At 38.0% G+C, this 19,643-nt stretch overlaps 1 protein-coding gene across 4 annotated transcripts in view; it reads right to left on the reverse strand.

The window, feature by feature from the left end:
• The window catches only part of SENP7 (SUMO specific peptidase 7), a 255,859-nt gene that overhangs the window by 145,365 nt on the left and 90,851 nt on the right, over positions 1–19,643 (reverse strand). For all 4 annotated transcript variants that reach the window (XM_064374570.1, XM_012476798.2, XM_012476793.2 and 1 more), the window contains one exon: positions 3,575–3,672. In XM_064374570.1, coding sequence (XP_064230640.1) covers positions 3,575–3,672 — 98 coding nt within the window. The remainder of the gene's footprint in view (positions 1–3,574; positions 3,673–19,643) is intronic.

The raw sequence follows: 19,643 nt of genomic DNA on the forward strand, positions 1-19,643 counted from the left end.
TGTTTTTTCACCACTGCACTCCAGCCTGGGCAACAAAGTGAGACTCCATCTCAAAAGAAAAAAGAAAAAGGAAAAATAAAACATATGTCTACACAAATACTTGCAAACACTTGTACAGGAATGTTTACAACATTACATAATAGCTAAAAAGTAGAAACAATATAAAAACCCAACTGGTGAATAAATACAATGTGGTATAAAAAGAAGTGAAATACTGATATATGCTACAATATTAATAAATGTCAAAACATTATGGTCAGTGAAAGCCAGACATAAGAACAAACACATTGTATGGTTCTGTCTATATGAAATGTCCAAAAAATCAAATCTTATAGAGACAGAAAATAGGTTAGTGGTTCCTTACAGCTGTAGGTAAGAATGGAAAGTGACTGTAAATGAGCAGTTTCTTTTGGAGCATGAGGGAAATGTTCTAAAACCATCACCAGACTGTGGTGATGGTTCATAATTCTGTAAATATACTAAAGATTATTTAATTATTGAATTAAAATGGGTGAATTTTATATGTAAATGATATCACAATAAAACTTAATTTTTAAAAAAGCACTAAAAAGTATTAAAATATTTAAAATAATATCAAAGACAGTAGATAGTCAGCAGTTCCAAAGTAATACAAATATATGGAAACTTTTTCCCTCTCTACAGTTGTATTTTTGTTGCTTTGATTTCCCTTTGCACAGCAACAATTTATAAAATGTTTCAGATAGCCCAGGAGAATTCAATGGTATTAAAATAAAAATTTAAGTCTGTTAATACTAATCTAGGTTTCCTAGAGATGCATTAATAACATTCTTTTCCATTATAGTAATAAGACCTAAATTTCCTCAGCTATGAGATAAGGCCAATACTACTTACATCTCATGGACCTATGAAAATTAAGTAAGACAGTTCAGGCTTAGCCTAATGCCTAACATATAATAAGAACTCAGTAGATACTAGCTGCCATAATTATAAATAGAGAGTGTTCAGTTCCAACCTGATATTGCTCACATACTCTTATGACTGATATGCCAAATAATTAGTGGAATAGGAAGGACAGTACAATTTTATTTTTAAAAAATTACACTACAAGAGAACTAAGTCTAGGTACAAATTCTGTAAGCTCACTGATAGTGAAAATGAGGTCAAGAGAGGATAAAGGAATCCTATTAAAACAGAAAAACCAAACTGGTTCTCTTCTAAAAATAATCTGCCCAAGAGAACTTTACAAAATTCTTGTGCTGTGAAGCAAATACATCATAGTTTCCCATTCCTGTTGTTTTGAACCAAGTCACTTCCTAACTCTGCCTACTAACTTAACTATCATAAGCCAGCTTCATCTAAACAACTCATCATGTTCTATCCTACCTTCGTTTCCAGACATCCTAGATATCCTAACCATCCCATTTTACCTACCTTTTAGAAGTAGAACATTCAGAAAAAGGTTGAGAATCAAAAGCTCCAGAACTTTTAGCAGAGGAAAACTAAAGTATAGACAAGATGCCCCCTCCTAGCTTAAGACAACTAGGATTTGGAAGTAACTCAGATCCCTTCTACCATACATTAGAGATATTTTTTTAAATTCCACTTTTTAATATTCAAACACATCCCCACAAATACAATGCAGAAATATTTCATGAACATTTTAACATTGTGAATTCAACTAATTATGTATTTATATATAATTAGTTCTATATATAAAACATATATATGTCTTAAGTAAAAAATTTTGAAACAATACAAAGCCCTCTAAATTTTAAAAATCTGTCAAAAATCACATTCTATTATTCAAAAATTGGCTGAGTAAACTATAAAACTAATTAATTACACACTGTTGCCTGTTGGCTACATCACTTGTATCAGTTTAAAAAATATATCATTTTCCTTTGTCAGGACCATGTCAACCACATTGTTCTTTTTGTTTTATTAAAAAGATGCTGATTTGGGTCATTATTGTACTTTTAATTCAATTTGTACTGCTACTGAATTTTTAAATCTTTTCATCTTCTAACAATATCATTAAGTGTATATTAAATAGATGTTACAACGCTAATGCTGTGAACAAGCCTGAAAATCACTAACTGTGGAAGAGAAGTCAGATGTCATTAATTCTGTAAGGAAGGCCAAACAATTATCATTTTATGCTAGGCTGATAATTTAGAAGAAACAAACCGAAAAAATATTACACATAATGCCAGAAAACTAAAAGGCAATATTAAAGTAATAATATGTTGCAAAGTTATTGATTGATATCCCAAAGAACCTGTGCCCACTACTTTACAAGCATTCTTATGGAAAAGTGAGATTTAAATAATGTAAGCTTTTTTTATTTTTACTTTCATTAATTTTTTGCAGAGATGGTGTTTCACCATGTTGCCCAAGCTGGTCTTGAACTCCTGCAATGAAGCGATCAACCTGCCTCAATCTCCCAAAGTACTGGGACTACAAGTGTGAGTCACCATGCCCGGCCTGAATGATGTAAGTTTTGAAGCACACAGTCTTCAGGATATGTCTCCCATAAGATAAAACAACTTTGTATGTACAAAACTTTCAGAAAATGTGACTTCATTTTTATTAATTAAAGATTATGATTCCTTTACTTCTAGCATTCCATCTCTCAAACCAAATACAACTTTTGATGTAAATCTTTTTGGGAAACCAAGTCTGAAAACTGAGTGTGTGCTTGTTCTAAGGATAAAAGCATCATCATTGCATCAGTAGAGCTGCTTATTCACCCTGATAATTTATCCCTGTCATGGTAGAATGTCAAGAGGCTCATAAACTGCTATGGAGTCACCAACATATTTTACATTTCCTACACACAATTTACTTGAAAAGGGGAATTACACTAAGAAGCTTATAGAAGTACTTTGACATAAATTCAAGGATCCGACTCAGTCTTCTAAATTTGTGTGACTTTCCAACAATTATAATTTGCTATGGTCATTTTTTCATTCACTATGTTAAAAAGAAAATTCAATACTCTTTTTTAAAATGACAACTTTCTAAAATCATTGACTGATGTCCAATTCTGAAATGTTCTATATTATTCCAGTAACAACTGTAATTTGAATCCTCCAGATATTTAATTCCCCTATATAAGTAATTTGTTAACACTATGACTATAGTAGCATAGTTGCTAAAGGGAGCATCTCTGCCTGGCCCAAGTACAGAGGTGTTTACAACCAATTGATTACAAGTTACAGATGTCTTTGTTCCTGCTCCACTCCCACTGTTTCATTTGACTAGCCTTTTAAAAAAGAAGAAGAAGAAACAGAGCATCATTTCTCACTACTGATCACAAATAATGACTCAACCATCATTATCAGTCTAGGTATAACCCTGGCATTATCAGCAAAAGCTTATCAAGATGTTCTGAATGCACAAAAACAAGAAAGTGCAGATACTTAAAATCACAGAAAGTTAAGAGCTTGGAAGAAAATTAAAGGCCACTGAATTCAAACCTTCTATTTTAAATGTTGTGGTCGTAATTGAGAATCAACGAGCTTAAATGCATCATTTATGGTCACATTTCATAGGATAAGCACATACTATGTCACAAACACACATATCTTACCTTTCTGGTGATGACTTGGAAGTGACAGGACACCCTCGGATCCCTTTTTTATTTTTATGGTCTAGAGAGATGACTTTATTCCTTAGACTCCTTTCCCACTAGGAAAAAAAAAATGAAATTTTAATAATAAACAATATAACAAGAGTTATTTAAAATGTTCTTTTTTATTTGGAAATTTGTTATAAATGATTACATACTAGTTTACAGAGAAAAATAGTAAGTGAAATCTACGGAAAATCTGGCTCTTTTGCTAATGCACAAATGTAAATCCACCAAAAAATACTAAGAAGACATTTTAAAATACCAAGGTAGGGAAGATCCAAGATGGCCACTTAGGAGCAGCTTAGGATTGCAGTTCCCAGTGAAAGTGCAGAGGGTGAGTGGATGAAGCATTTCCAGACGGATTTTTATTTCCCACAGACCAGGAGATTCCCAGGCGGAGGAGCCCCACGGGTCGCCAGCGTGGCTGTTTTGGGTGGCGCGGCTGTTTTGCCTGCGCCCCGGCGCAGCGGTTCACAGTACAGAGGAAATGGGACTGTGTCCCTACTTAGCGAGCAAGGGGAGCTGAAACAGGGAGAGGCAGGCCACGAGATTCCCGGGCAAAAAAGCATCACGAATCTCAGAGCCACGGTTTCAGCCGGCGCAGTGGGTCGCCCCACGGGAAATCACACAGATCCCGGCGCCTATTCAACAGGCGACCAGGACACCTGGGAGAGAGCCAACCGTTCAACTAAAAAACAAAAAGCTCTGAGGCAGGGAGCCAGGAGATCAGACACGGCTGGTCCCACACCCACAAAAACAAAAACAAAAACAAAAAAACAGCAATTGGAAACACGCTGGGTTGAGAGATTCACAGCAAGCACAGCTGAACCAGGGACGGTCCAGCTCTGTGGCGGAGGGGCATCCGCCATTACCGAGACACTCCACCACTACAGAGGCAGTCCCCCATAGCTGAGACAACCTGCCGTTGCCAAGGCAACCTGCCATTACAGAGAGAGTCCATCATTACAGAGGCGGGCCACCATTGCTGAGGCAGTTCTAACTACACCCATATAAACAGGACTGCAGGGAAGTTCACAGGGCAGCTGGGCAGAGCCCACAGCAGCTCAGCAAAGCCTCTGCAGGCTGAGAGTGACTAGGCTGCCTCCTTGTGGGCAGGGCAGCCCTGAAGAAGAAAAAAAAAAAAAAAAGGCAGCAGCACAGCGGAAACTCATAAAGCCCTAAATCCCTGAGACAGAACACCTGGGAAAAAAAGGGGGTTTATGAGTTCTGCTGCTGCAGACTTAAACTTACCTGCCCAGCAGCTCTAAATGAACAACAGAGCTCACAGCTCAGCACTTGAGCTACTATAAAGGACAGACTGCTTCCTCAAGCAGCTCCCTGACCCCCGTATATCCAAAGAGTCACCTCATAAAGGAGAGCTCAGACTGACATTTGGCAGGTATCCTTCTGGGACAAAGCAGAAGAAGAAACTGGTAGCAACCTTTAGTGCTTGGCAGCTGCTGCAAGTGATCCCCAGGCAAGCAGGGCCTGGAGTGGACCTCAGCAGTCCTACAGCAGAGGGGCCAGACAGTTAAAAGGAAAACTAAGAAACAGAAATAACTTCATCATCAACAAACAGGACGTCCACTCAGAGACCCAATCAGAAAGTCAGCAACTACAAAGTCGACAGGTGGATAAATCCACAAAGATGGGAAAAAACCAGCACAAAAAGGATGAAAACACCCGAAACCAGAACACCTCTCCTCCTACAAGGGATCACAACTCCTCACCAGCAAGAGAACAAGACTGGATGGAGAATGACTGTGATGAAATGACAGAATCAGCCTTCAGAAAGTGGGTAATAAGAAACTTCCGTGAGCTAAAAGAACATGTTCTAACCCAATGCAAAGAAACTAAGAACCTTGAAAAAAGATTTGACAAAATGCTAACGAGAACGGACAACTTAGAGAGGAATATGAGTAAATTGATGGAGCTGAAAAACACAATACGAGAACTTCGCGAAGCATGCACAAGTTTCAACAGCCGAATTGACCAAGCAGAAGAAAGGATATCAGAGGTCGAAGATCAACTCAATGAAATAAAACAAGAAGGCAAGATTAGAGAAAAAAGGGTAAAAAGGAATGGACAAAGTCAATAAGAAATATGGGACTATGTGAAAAGATCTAATCTACGTTTGCTAGGTGTACCTGAATGTGACGAAGAGAATGAATCCAAGCTGGAAAATACTCTTCAGGATATTATCCAGGAAAACTTCCCCAACCTAGCAAGGTAGGTCACTATTCAAGTCCAGGAAATACAGAGAACACCACAAAGATATTCCTCAAGAAGAGCAACCCCAAGGCACATAATCATCAGATTCACTAGGGTTGAAACAAAGGAGAAAATGCTAAGGGCAGCCAGAGAGAAAGGTCGGGTTCCCCACAAAGGGAAGCCCATCAGACTCACAGCAGATCTCTCAGCAGAAACCCTACAAGCCAGAAGAGAGTGGAACCAATATTCAACATCCTTAAAGAAAAGAACTTTCAACCCAGAATTTCATATCCAGCCAAATTAAGCTTAATAAGTGAAGGAAAAATAAAATCCTTTGTGAACAAGCAAGTACTCAGAGATTTCATCACCACCAGACCTGCTTTACAAGAGCTCCTGAAAGAGGCACTACACAAAGAAAAGAACAACCAGTACCAGCCACTCCAAAAACATACCAAATGGTAAAGAGCATCAACACGATGAAGAATCTGCATCAACCAACAGTCAAAACAGCCGGCTGGCATCAAAATGGAAGTATCAAATTCAAACATAACAATATTAACCCTAAACGTAAATGGACTAAATGCCCCAATCAAAAGACACAGACTGGCATATTGGATAAAAAGCCAAAACCCATCAGTGTGCTGTATCCAGGAAACCCATCTCACATGCAAGGATACACAAAGGCTCAAAATAAAGGGATGGAGGAAGATTTACCAAGCAAATGCAGAGCAAAAAAAAGCAGGAGTTGCAATTCTCATCTCTGATAAAATAGACTTTAAAGCAACAAAGATCAAAAGAGACAAAGAAGGACATTACATAATGGTAAAAGGATCAATGCAACAAGAAGAGCTAATGATCCTAAATATATATGCACCTAATACAGGAGCACCCAGATACATAAGGCCAGTTCTTAATGACTTACAAAGAGACATAGACTCCCACACAATAATAGTGGGAGACTTTAACACACCATTGTCAATATTAGACAGATCAACAAGACAGAAAATTAACAAGGATATCCACGACTTGAACTCAGACCTGGACCACGCAAACCTAATAGACATTTATAGAACTCTCTACCCCAAATCCATAGAATATACATTCTTCTGAGCACCACATCACACCTACTCTAAAATTGACCACATAATTCGAAGTAAATCACTCCTCAGCAAATGCAAAAGAACAGAAACCATAACAGTCTCTCAGACCACAGTGCAATCAATTCAGAAACCAACCCAGAACCGCACACCTTCATGGAAACTGAACAACTTTCTCTTGAATGTTGACTGGATAAACAATGAAATGAAGGCAGAAATAAAGATGTTCTTCGAAACCAATGAGAACAAAGACACCACATACCAGAATCTCTGGGACACATTTAAAGCAGTCTCTAGAGGAAAATATATAGCAGTAAGTGCCCACATGAGAAGCAAGGAGAGATCCAAAATTGACACACTATAGTCAAAATTGAAAGAGCTAGAGGAGCAAGATAAAAAAAACTCAAAAGCTAGCAGAAGACAAGAAATAACTAAGATCAGAGCAGAACTGAAGGAGATAGAGACATGAAAAACCCTTCAAAAAATCAATGAATCCAGGAGCTGGTTTTTTGAAAAGATCAACAAAATAGACAGACCACTAGGCAGATTAATAAAAAAGAAAAGAGAGAATAACCAAACAGATGCAATAAAAAATGATAAAAGGGATATCACCACAGATTCCACAGAAATTCAAACCATCATCAGAGATTATTACAAACAACTCTATGCACATAAACTAGTAAACCTGGAAGAAATGGATAAATTCCTGGACAGTTGCCTCCTCCCAAGCCTCAACCAGGAAGAAGTCAAAACCCTGAATAGACCAATAACAAGGGCTGAAGTCGAGGCAGCAATTAAGAGCCCACCACCCAAAAAAGCCCAGGTCCAGATGGGTTCACAGCCAAATTCTACCATACATACAAAGAGGAACTGGTACCATTCCCTCTGAAACTATTCCAAATAATCCAAAAAGAGGGAATCCTTCCCAAATCATTTTATGAGACCAACATCATCCTGATACCAAAACCCGGCAGAGACTCAATAAGAAAAGAAAACTACATGCCAATATCCATGACGAACATAGATGCAAAAATCTTCAATAAAATACTGGTAAGCCGATTGCAACAGCACATCAAAAAGCTTATCCACCATGATCAAGTAGGATTCATCCCGGGGATGCAAAGCTGGTTCAACATACGCAAGTCTATAAATGTAATTCACCACATAAACAGAACCAAAGACAAAAACCACATGATTATCTCAATTGATGCAGAGAAGGCCTTCGACAAAATTCAACAGCCCTTTATGCTAAAAACCCTCAATAAACTAGGTATTGACAGAACGTATCTCGAAAAAATAAAAGCTATTTACGACAAACCAACAGCCAACATCATACTGAATGGGCAAAAACTAGAAGCATTCCCTTTGAAATCTGGCACTAGACAAGGATGCCCTCTCTCACCACTCCTATTCAATATAGTACTGGAAGTTCTAGCCAGAGCAATCAGGCAAGAAAAAGAAATAAAGGATATTCAATTAGGAAAGGAGGAAGTCAAATTGTCTCTATTTGCAGACAACATGATTGTATATCTAGAAGACCCCATCGTCTCAGCCCAAAATCTCCTGAAACTGATAAGCAACTTCAGCAAAGTCTCAGGATACAAAATCAATGTGCAAAAATCACAAGCATTCCTATACACCAATAACAGACTTAAAGAGAGCCAAATCAAGAACGAACTGCCATTCACAATTGCTACAAAGAGAATAAAATACCTAGGAGTACAACTAACAAGGAACGTAAAGGACCTCTTCAAGGAGAACTACAAACCACTGCTCAATGAAATAAGAGAGGACACAAACAGATGGAGAAACATTCCATGTTCATGGTTAGGAAGAATCGATATCGTGAAAATGGCCATACTGCCCAAAGTAATTTACAGATTCAACACTATCCCCATCAAGCTACCAATGACCTTCTTCACAGAACTGGAAAAAGCCACCTTAAACTTCATATGGAACCAAAAGAGAGCCCGCATAGCCAAGTCAATTCTAAGCAAAAAGAACAAAGCGGGAGGCATCACACTACCGGACATCAAACAGTACTACAAGGCTACAGTAATCAAAACAGCATGGTACTGGTACCAAAACAGAGATATAGACCAATGGAACAGAACACAGGCCTCGGAACACAACATATCTACAACCATCCGATCTTTGACAAACCTGACAAAAACAAGCAATGGGGAAAGGATTCCCTGTTTAATAAGTGGTGTTGGGAAGACTGGCTAGCCGTATGCAGAAAGCAGAAACTCGACCCCTTCCTGACACCTTACACTAAAATTAACTCCAGATGGATTAAAGACTTGAACATAAGACCTAAAAACATAAAAACCCTAGAAGAAAACCTAGGCAAAACCATTCAGGACATAGGCGTAGGCGAGGACTTCATCATGACCAAAACACCAAAAGCATTGGCAACAAAAGCCAAAATAGTCAATTGGGACCTAATCAAACTCCACAGCTTCTGCATGGCAAAAGAAACAGTCACTAGAGTGAATCGGCAACCAACACAATGGGAAAAAATTTTTGCAGCTTACCCATCTGACAAAGGGCTGATATCCAAAATCTACAAAGAACTAAAACAGATTTACAAGAAAAAAACAAACAAGCCCATTCAAAAGTGGGTGAAGGATATGAACAGATACTTTACAAAAGAAGACATACATGAGGCCAACAAACATATGAAAAAATGCTCATCATCACTGGTCATTAGAGAAATGCAAATCAAAACTACATTGAGATACCATCTCACGCCAGTTAGAATGGTGATCATTAAAAAATCTGGAGACAACAGATGCTGGAGAGGATGTGGAGAAATAGGAACACTTTTACACTGTTGGTGGGAGTGTAAATTAGTTCAACCATTGTGGAAGACAGTGTGGCGATTCCTCAAGGACCTAGAAATAGAAATTCCATTTGACCCAGCAATCCCATTACTGGGTATATATCCAAAGGATTATAAATCGTTCTACTATAAGGACACATGCACACGAATGTTCACTGCAGCACAGTTTACAATAGCAAAGACCTGGAATCAACCGAAATGCCCATCGATGATAGACTGGACAGGGAAAATGTGGCACATATACACCATGGAAAATTATGCAGCCATCAAAAATGATGAGTTCGCGTCCTTTGTGGGGACATGGATGAACCTGGAAACCATCATTCTCAGCAAACTGACACAAGAACACAAAATCAAACACTGCATGTTCTCACTCATAGGCAGGTGTTGAACAATGAGAACACATGGACACAGGGAGGGGAGCACTATACACTGGGGTCTGTTGGGGGGAATGGGGAGGGACAGTGCGGGGTGGGGAGTTGGGGAGAGATAGCATGGGGAGAAATGCCAGACATAGGTGAAGGGGAGGAAGGCAGCAAATCACACTGCCACGTATGCACCTATGCAACAATCTTGCATGTTCTTCACATGTACCCCAAAACCTAAAATGCAATAAAAAAAAGAAAAAGAAAATAAATAAATAAATAAAATACCAAGGTAACTTTAATCAAAAAATCAACACTTTGAGATTCCAAAGCTCAAATAACTGTTAAAATCTGGAATGTATTTAAAGAAAGTAATATAAATTATTACATAGCAGGTTAAATAGGGCCTATGATTTTGATGTAAGTGCATTTATAACAATTGGAAGATATTAAAATTAGTTACCTATGAACTGCCACGTGGAAAATTTTAGGAAAGAGCCAGACATTTTACTGACAGAGTTTAGATTAAACATGATTAGAATAAAAGATTCAAATTAATTTATTTAATACACAGTGTTATCCCAGGCAAATAAGTATTTATATTCTCTATGCCTTAGTTTCTTCATCTGAAAATTGATATAATAACAGTAGCTACTTCACAAAGATATACAATGATTACATCTGTATTAAGTTTTGGTTTTGCTTCCACATCACAGAACAGACATTGGTAATAAGTTTACAAGGCCAGGCATGGTGGCTCACGCCTATAATCCCAGCCCTTTGGGAGGCTGAGGCAGTTAGATCACAAGGTCAGGAGTTCAAGACCAGCCTGGCCAACATGGTGAAACCCCATCTCTACTAAAAATACAAAAATTAGCTGGGCATGGTGGCAGGTACCTGTAATCCCAGCTACTCAGGAGGCTGAGGCAGGAGAATCACTTGAACCTGGGCAGCAGGGGTTGCAGTGAGCCGAGTTGGCGCCACTGTACTCCATCCAGCCTGGGTGACAAAGTGAGACTCCATCTCAAAAAAATAATGAATAAAATAAAGAAAGTTTACAAGACTGTCTTTATAAAAGAGATATTTGTACAATCGTGTTTGTAGTCCATTATTTGCAATAGCCAAAAGAGTCGGAAAAATCCACCAAAAAAAAATTAAGGCTGATGGACTAATTCAGAAAAGTTACAAAATATAAGATCAAATGGCCAAAATCAGTTGTATTTCTATATAATAGCAATAACAAATCTGAAAGGGAAATTAAGAAAAAAATCTACTTACAATAGTATCAAAAAGAATAAAATACCAAACAAATTTAATCAAGGCAATGTAAGACTTTCATGCTGAAAATATCAAAACATGCTGTAAGAAATTAAAGAAACCCTAAATAAATGAAAAGATATCTCCTAATCGAGGACTGAAAGCCTTTATTAACTATTTTGGTTAGTAGTTGTGCATTACTCCCAAAAGTGACCTCCAGATTCCATTCAATCCCTACCAAAATTCCAACAGCCTGTTTTGTAGAAATGGATGAACTGATCTGACAAGTGGGAGAGGCTCAGAAGAACCAAAACAATCTTGAAGAAGGCAAACAAAATTTAGAGGACTCACATTTCAGTTTCAAAATTTACTATAAAGCTACAGTAATCAAAACAATGTTGGTACTGGCAAAGGGTAAACATACAGATCTATGGGACAGAACTGAAAGTCTAGAAATAAACCCATATATCTATGACCAATAATTCATTTTCAACAAGGATGCCAAAACCATTCATGGGAGAAAACTACACTTTCAACAAATAGTTCTAGAATAACTGAACAGCCACATGCAAAAGTATGAACTTGGCCCCTTGCCTCACACCATAGTCAAAAATAAACTTAAATAAAGAGAAGATCTAAATACTATATAAGAGCTAAAATTATGAAGCTCTTAGAAAAAACACAGAAGTACATTTTCATGACTTGTCTTTGCCAATGATTTCACAGACATAACCACAAAACCACAAATAACCAGAGAAAAATGATAAATTGGACATCACCCAAATTTGAAACTTTTATTCATCAAAGAACACTATTGGAATAGTGAAAAAGCAACGAACTCATCAAATAGGAGAAAATACTTGCAAATAAGGTAACTGATAAAAGTACAGTATCCAGGCCAACCACAATGGCTCACACCTGTAATCCCAGCACTCCGGAAGGCCAAGGCAGGAGGGGATTGCTTGAGGCCGAGTTTCAGGCCAGCCTGGGCAACATAGCAAGATCCCACCTCTTTAAGAAAAAAGGTATAGCATTCAAAATTTAAAAACAAAATCTTACAACTCAGTAAGATAAAGAAAAAAAATTTAATGGGCAAAGAATGTAAACAGACATTTCTCCAAAAAAGATACAAATGACAAAAAGCATCTTAGAAGACACTCAGTGACATTAGTCATTAGGAAGTACAAATCCAAACCAAAGAAGTGAAAGATCTTTGCAATGAAAACCATAAAACATTGATGAAAAAACTGGAGAACACCGAAAGAACAGAAAGATATTTATGGTCATGGGTTGAATCAGTATTGTTTATCTTTTTCAAGAACAAAAAAATAAAATGAAAAAAGACTCAATGTTGTTAAAATGTCCACACTAAATAAAGAAATCTATAGATTCACCGAAATCCCTATAAAAATATCAGTAACATTCTTCCCAGAAGAAGGAAAAATACCCCTAAAATTTATATGGAAACACATAAAAATGCAATCAAAACCACAATGACGTATCATTTCATACCCACTAGGATTAAGAATGAAGGAAGAGAGGAGAAGGAAAAGGAAAGTCTAAGAGTAAGAGAGAGAGAGAAAAAAAATAGGTGTTGGTGAGTATATAAAGAACCTGGTACCCTCATACATTGCTAGTGGAAATGTAATCGGTATAGCTACTGTAAGAAAAAAAAAATACGGTAGTTCCTTAATAACTTAAACATAAATTACCACATGACACAGCAATTCCCATCCTAAGTATAAAACAAAAGAATGGAAAACAGGTTTTTTTTCAAATAGATACCTGTATGTTCATACAAGCATTATTCAGAACAGCAAAAAAGGTGAAAACAATACAAACGGATCAACAGATAAACAAATGTGATATATCCATACAATAGAATATTATTAGACCATAAAAAGAACTAAAGCACTACCACATACTATAACGCGGATGAACTTTGAAAGCATCTGTGCTAAGTGAAAGCAGCACAGACACAAAAGATCATATATTGAGTGACTGTTTTTGTGAAATATCTAGAATAGGAAAATCCAGGCAACAGAAAACAAAGTAGTTATTTCCAGGGTCTGGGAAGTGGGGAGAAGAGAGAGAAAAAACAGGAAGTGAATGCTTAATGAGTAAAGAGTTTCCATTTGGGGTGATAAAAAAGTTCTGAAACCAGACAGAGAAAGTGGTTGCACAAAACTGTGAATGAACTAAATGCCACTAAATTGAACGCTTCAAAATGGCTAAATATGATAAATATTGTGTTATATGTATTTTGTCACAACAACAACAAAAAGCATATAGCTGCATCTCCAGCAAGAAATACAGCATTAAAAAACCACTAAGAATAAAGAAACTGGGCACAGTGACTCATGCCTGTAATCCCAGCACTTTGGGAGGTCAAGGTGGATGAATCGATACAGGCCAGGAGTTCAAGACCAGCCTAGGCAACATGATGAAACCTCATCTCTACTAACAATACAAAAATTAGCTGGGCGTGGTGGTGCATGCCTGTAGTCCTAGCTACTCAGGAGTCTGAGGCACAGTAATCGCTGGAACCCAGGATGCAGAGGTTTCAGTGAACCAAGATCACACCACTGCATTCCAGCCTGGGGAGGAGGGGGAGGGGGAGGGGGAGGGGGAGGGGGAGGGAGGAGGGAGGAAGAAGCAGCAGCAACCACTAAGCATAAAGGGAAAAAATTATCAACTAGATTCATCAAAATCAACTATTTCTGCTCATCAAACTACATACAATTAAGAAATAAAACAGCTACAGATTGAGAGAAAGTATGTGCAGTACACATACTGACAACAGACTCCTATCGTTACTATATAAAGAATTCCTACACATCAATAACAAAGACTAAAAACTCAGACTTGAACCAGGCACAGTGGCTTATGCCTGTAATGCCAACACTTTGGGAGGCTGAGGCAGGAAGATCACTTAGGTCAGAAGTTTGAGACCAGTCTGATAGACAAAGTGAGACCCTATCTCTACCAAAAAAAAAATTTTTTTTAATTAGCCATTGGTGGTGGCACGTGATTGTAGTCCCAGCTACTCAGGAGGCTGAAGCAGGAGGATCACTTGAGCCTAGGAGTTTGAGGTTTGCAGTGAGTTATAATCATACGACTGCACTCAGGCCTAGGTGACACAGCAAAACCCTGTTTCATAAATAAATAAATATATAAAATAAAAACTCAGATTAAAAAATGAGCAAGAACTCTACTTGAAATAAAATGGAATAAGAATAGTCTTCTCAGCTTCTTCCACTGAGTGGAACTAAGAATTCTAGACAGACTGCATGAAGAAGTTATCTTAGTACCCTGAAGGGTATATGCTAAGAATGACATTGTTGAACTCAAAATAATACCAAACGTGCAGATCTAACCAAGTTCTAGAGACTTGCAACTTAATATTCAAAATGTCCAGGATATAATCCAAAACTGCTTGGCATATAAAGAATCTAGGAAATCTCAACAACCCACCAAAGATGAGAATCAAGAGCAGCTAAGTAGAAGAAGACAGAGATGTTCAAATTATCAGAAAAAAAAAATTATTTTATTTATTTATTTTTGAGACAGAGTTTGACTCTTGTTGCCCAGCCTGGAGTGCAGTGGTGCAATCTCGGCTCACCGCAACCTCCACCTCCCAGGTTCAAGCGATTCTCTTGTCTCAGCCTCCTAAGTAGCTGGGACTACAGGTGCCCACCACCACACCCAGCTAATTTTTTGTATTTTTAGTAGAGACAGGGTTTTACCATGTTGGCCAGGCTGGCCTCAAACTCCTGACCTCAGGTCATGCACCTGCCCTGGCAGCCCAAAGTGCTGGAATTAAAGGTGTGAGCCACCGTACCCAGCCAGACAAAAACTTTAAAGTGACTATTAAACTGTTCTCTGAGAGGATGAACTCTCTTCAAAGAAGTAAAAAGACAGAAAATCTCAAGAGAAACAAAAAATTTTAAAAGAAACAAATTGCAATTTGAGAACTACAAAGTAACATGACCAAATTTTTAAAAGCACTGAATGTCCTAAAGCAGGAGTCCCCAACCCCAGGCCATGGACTGGTACTGGTCCATGGCCTGTTAGGAACCAGGCCACACAGCAGGAGGTGAGCAGCAAGAAAGCAAATGAAGCTTCATCTGTATTTACAGCCGCTCCCATCATTCACATTACCACCTGAGCTCCACTTCCTGTCACGTCAGTGGCAGCATTAGATTCTCATAGCACAAAACCTATTATGAACTGTGCATATGGTGATATTAGTTGCATGCTCCTTATGAGAACCTAATGACTGATGATCTGTCACTGTCTCCCACCTCCTCCATTTGGGACCATCTAGTTGCAGGAACTCAAGCTCAGGTCTCCCACTGATTCTACATTATGGTAAGTTGTATGCTTATTTAATGCTATACGACAATGTAATAACAACAGAAATAAAGTACACAATAAATGTAATGTGCTCGAATAATTCCAAAGCCATCCCACCCACCCCTCCACCTGGGTCCATAGAAAAATTTTCTTCCATGAAACCTGGTGCCAAAAAGGGGTTGGGGACCGCTGGCCTAAAGAGCAGAAAGGAGTCTGAAAAGGAGTTAGTGGATCTGGAGATAGATAGATCAAGAGAAAATATTCAATTTAAAGAACAGAAAGAAAACAGATGCTTATGTAAATTTAATGTTACACTTTTTAAAAAAAAGAATGAAGGCTGGGCGCAGTGGCTCAAGCCTGTAATCCCAGCACTTTGGGAGGCCGAGGCGGGTGGATCATGAAGTCAAGAGATCGAGACCATCCTGGTCAACATGGTGAAACCCCGTCTCTACTAATACAAAAAATTAGCTGGGCATGGTGGCGCGTGCCTGTAATCCCAGCTACTTAGGAGGCTGAGGCAGGAGAATTGCCTGAACCCAGGAGGCGGAGGTTGCGGTGAGCCGAGATCGCGCCATTGCACTCCAGCCTGGGTAACAAGAGCAAAACTCCATATAAAAAAAAAAAAAAAAAAAGAATGAAAATACATTGTAACAAAAAATTTAAAGTAGTCCACCCTACCACCACTGGCACCCACACATGTTATCTGGAGAAACAAAAATCAATCCACACTCCTCAATGTCACCAATGCACATCATCAGGGTTCCTAGGGAACAACCTAACCACCTGCTGCTACCACTTCCCACACACATCACTGGGGGTGGGAGTTGTGAAGCGAGACCCAGTCTGCCCACCCCCAGTACTGGTGTACATCATCCAAAGGCCCAGGGATCAATTCACCCACCACTGGTTCAGGCACATGCCTTCCAAAAACCTAAGGACAAGCCAACCCCACCTATAGCTGTCACTGCCATAGTCTACACAAATCATCCAGAGGTCTGGGGATTGGCTCAACTCACCCAGCCATACTGGCACCCACACACACCACTCAGGCAACTAATGACAAGTTCACCTAGCCCACTGTCATCACTATTGGTGCTTAAGGAGTAGCCCACCTGGGATGTCCTCATGTTCAGCAAAGCCTCACCATGGCTGCCATTAACAGCAGCACTCTACATGACAGGAACTCAGACACTGCTGACATGGGTTACAATTCAAAAAAATCATAAAAGATTACATGACTCTTCCTATGTAAAATCAAAGACAAGCCACTCCACAGAACCAACACTATAAATATATCTATAGGGAAAAAGTCTTCCCCTACCAATGTTAATGAATAAATTGGAAGACTACAATAAACACAGACACCAACAAAAAGACATGAGAAACATGGAAAAGGAAGGGAACAAGACACCTCCAAAGAAACAAAATAATTTTCCAGTAAGATACCCATAAGAAAAGAAAATATATCAAATGCCAGAAAAAAATTCAAAAATCTGATAAAAAAGAAACTGAGATAGATAGATATATATATAAAAAGATAAATAACCCAAAAAATTAGGAAAACAATTTATGATCTCAATGAGAAATTCGACAAAGATTAATATCATTTAAAAAGTCCTACAATTGAAGATTCCAATGAAACATAAAATATAGTTGAGAGCCTCAACAATAGACAAAAATCAAGCAGAATAATTTCTGAACCTGAAAACAGATTTTTTTTTTAAATAACCCATTCAGACAACAACAGTAAAAAACAATTTTAAAAAATGAAGAAAGCCTACATAACATATGGGATGCCATAAAGTGATCAAATCTTCAAATTATGGGAGTTTCAGAAAGAGAAATGGGAAAAAATATTTTTAAAAATTATAGCTGAAAAAAAAAATTATAGCTGAAAACTTCCAAAGTCTGCAAAAGATACAAACATGAAGATACAGAAGTACAAAATTCGTCAAATACATTCAGTCCATAAAAGGTTTCTAACAAGGTGTATCATAGGCAAACTGTGAAAAGCCAAAGACAGAATTCAATAAATAGGAAGAAAAACATCAAATCACATGTAAGAAAATCCCCATAATATTAAAAGCAAATTTCTCAGCAGAAACCTTACAGGTATATGACAATATATTATTAGTGCTTGGGAAAATAATGTCAGCCAATAATACTATATCCAACAAACCTATCCTTAAAAATGAAGGACAAATAACATCTTTCCCAGACAAGCAAAAGCTAAGGGAATTCATCACACTACACTACAAAAAATGTTTAAGAGAGTCTTGTATCTAGAAGTGAAAGGATAGTATCTACCATCAAAAAAACACACAAAAGTATAAAACTCAATAGTAGAGCAGACATACAAATAAGATGGAGAATGGAGTCACATGTTATCACTACAAAAAAACACCAAATCATAAAGGTAAGTAATAAAAGAAGAGAGAAATAGAGATATAAAAACAGTGAGAAACCCATTAACAAAATGAGAGGAGTAAGTCCTTTTTTTAAAACTTTTAAGTTCAGAGGTACCTATGCAGGTTTGTTACATAGGTAAATTTGTGTCATGAGAAGTTGTTATACAGATTACTTAATCACCCAGATATTATGCCTAGTACTCATAAGTTATTTTGCCTGATCCTCTCCCCTCCTCTCACCCTCCACCTTCTAAAAGGCTCTAGCATGTTTTGTTCTCCTCTGTGTCCATGTGTTTTCATAACTTAGCTCCCACTTCTAAGTGAGAACATGCAGTGTTTGGTTTTCTGTTCCTGCATTAGTTTGCTAAAGATAATGACCTCCAGCTCCATCGAAGTCCCTGCAACAGTCATGATCTCATTCTGTGGTGTATATGTGCCACATTTTCTTTATGCAATCTAACATTGCTGGGCATTTAGGTTGATTCCATCTCTTTGCTATTGTGAATACTGCTGCAAGAAACTTATGTATGCATGTGTCTTTATAATAGAACAATGTATATTCCTTTGGGTATACACCCAGTAATGGGATTGCTGGGGTGAATGGTATTTCTTTCTTTAGGTCTTTGAGGAATGGCACACTCTCTTCCACAATGGGTAAACTAATTTACATTCTCACCAACAGTTTATAAGCATTCATTTTTCTCCACAACCTCACCAGCACTTGTTATTTTTGCAGTTTTTGGTAATAGTCACTCTGACTGGTGTGAGATGGTATCTCACTGTGGTTTTGATTTGCATTACTCTAATGATTGATGATATTGAGCTTTCTTGCATATGATTGTTGGCTGCATGTATGTCTTCTTTGGAAAGGTACATATTCATGTCCTTGGCCCATTTTATAATGGGGTTGTTTTTTGCTTGTAAATTTGTTTAAGTTCCTTATAGATGCAATATATTAGACTTTTGTCAGATGCATAGTTTGCAAAAAATTTCTCCCATTCTGTAGACTGTTTACTCTGTTGATAGTTTCTTCTGCAGTGCTGAAGCTCTTTAGTTTAGTTAGATTCCATTTGTCAGGTTCTGCTTTTGTCACAATTGCTTTTGGTATCTTTATCATGAAATCTTTGCCCATGCCTATGTCCTGAATGGTACTGCCTAGGTTGTCTTCCAGAGTTTTCAGTTTGGGGTTTTACATTTAAGTCTTTAATCCATCTTGAGCTAATTTTTGTACATAGTGTAAGGAAGGGGTCCAGTTTCAATTATCTGCATATGGTTAGGCAGTTATCCCAGCACCATGTATTGAATAAGGAATCATTTCTCCATTGCTTGTTTCTTTCAGGTTTGCCAAAGATCAGATAGCTGTAGGCATGTAGTCTTATTCCTGGGCTCTCTATTCTGTAATTGGTCAGTATGCCTGTAGCTCTAGTTTGAAGTTGGATAGCATGGTGTGTTCAGCTTTGTTCTTTTTGCTTAAGATATCTGGGCTCT

Source organism: Aotus nancymaae, unplaced genomic scaffold (assembly GCF_030222135.1).
Source record: "Aotus nancymaae isolate 86718 unplaced genomic scaffold, 86718_ANA_hifiasm-v0.15.2.pri h1tg000011l, whole genome shotgun sequence".
Lineage (NCBI taxonomy): Eukaryota > Metazoa > Chordata > Mammalia > Primates > Aotidae > Aotus > Aotus nancymaae.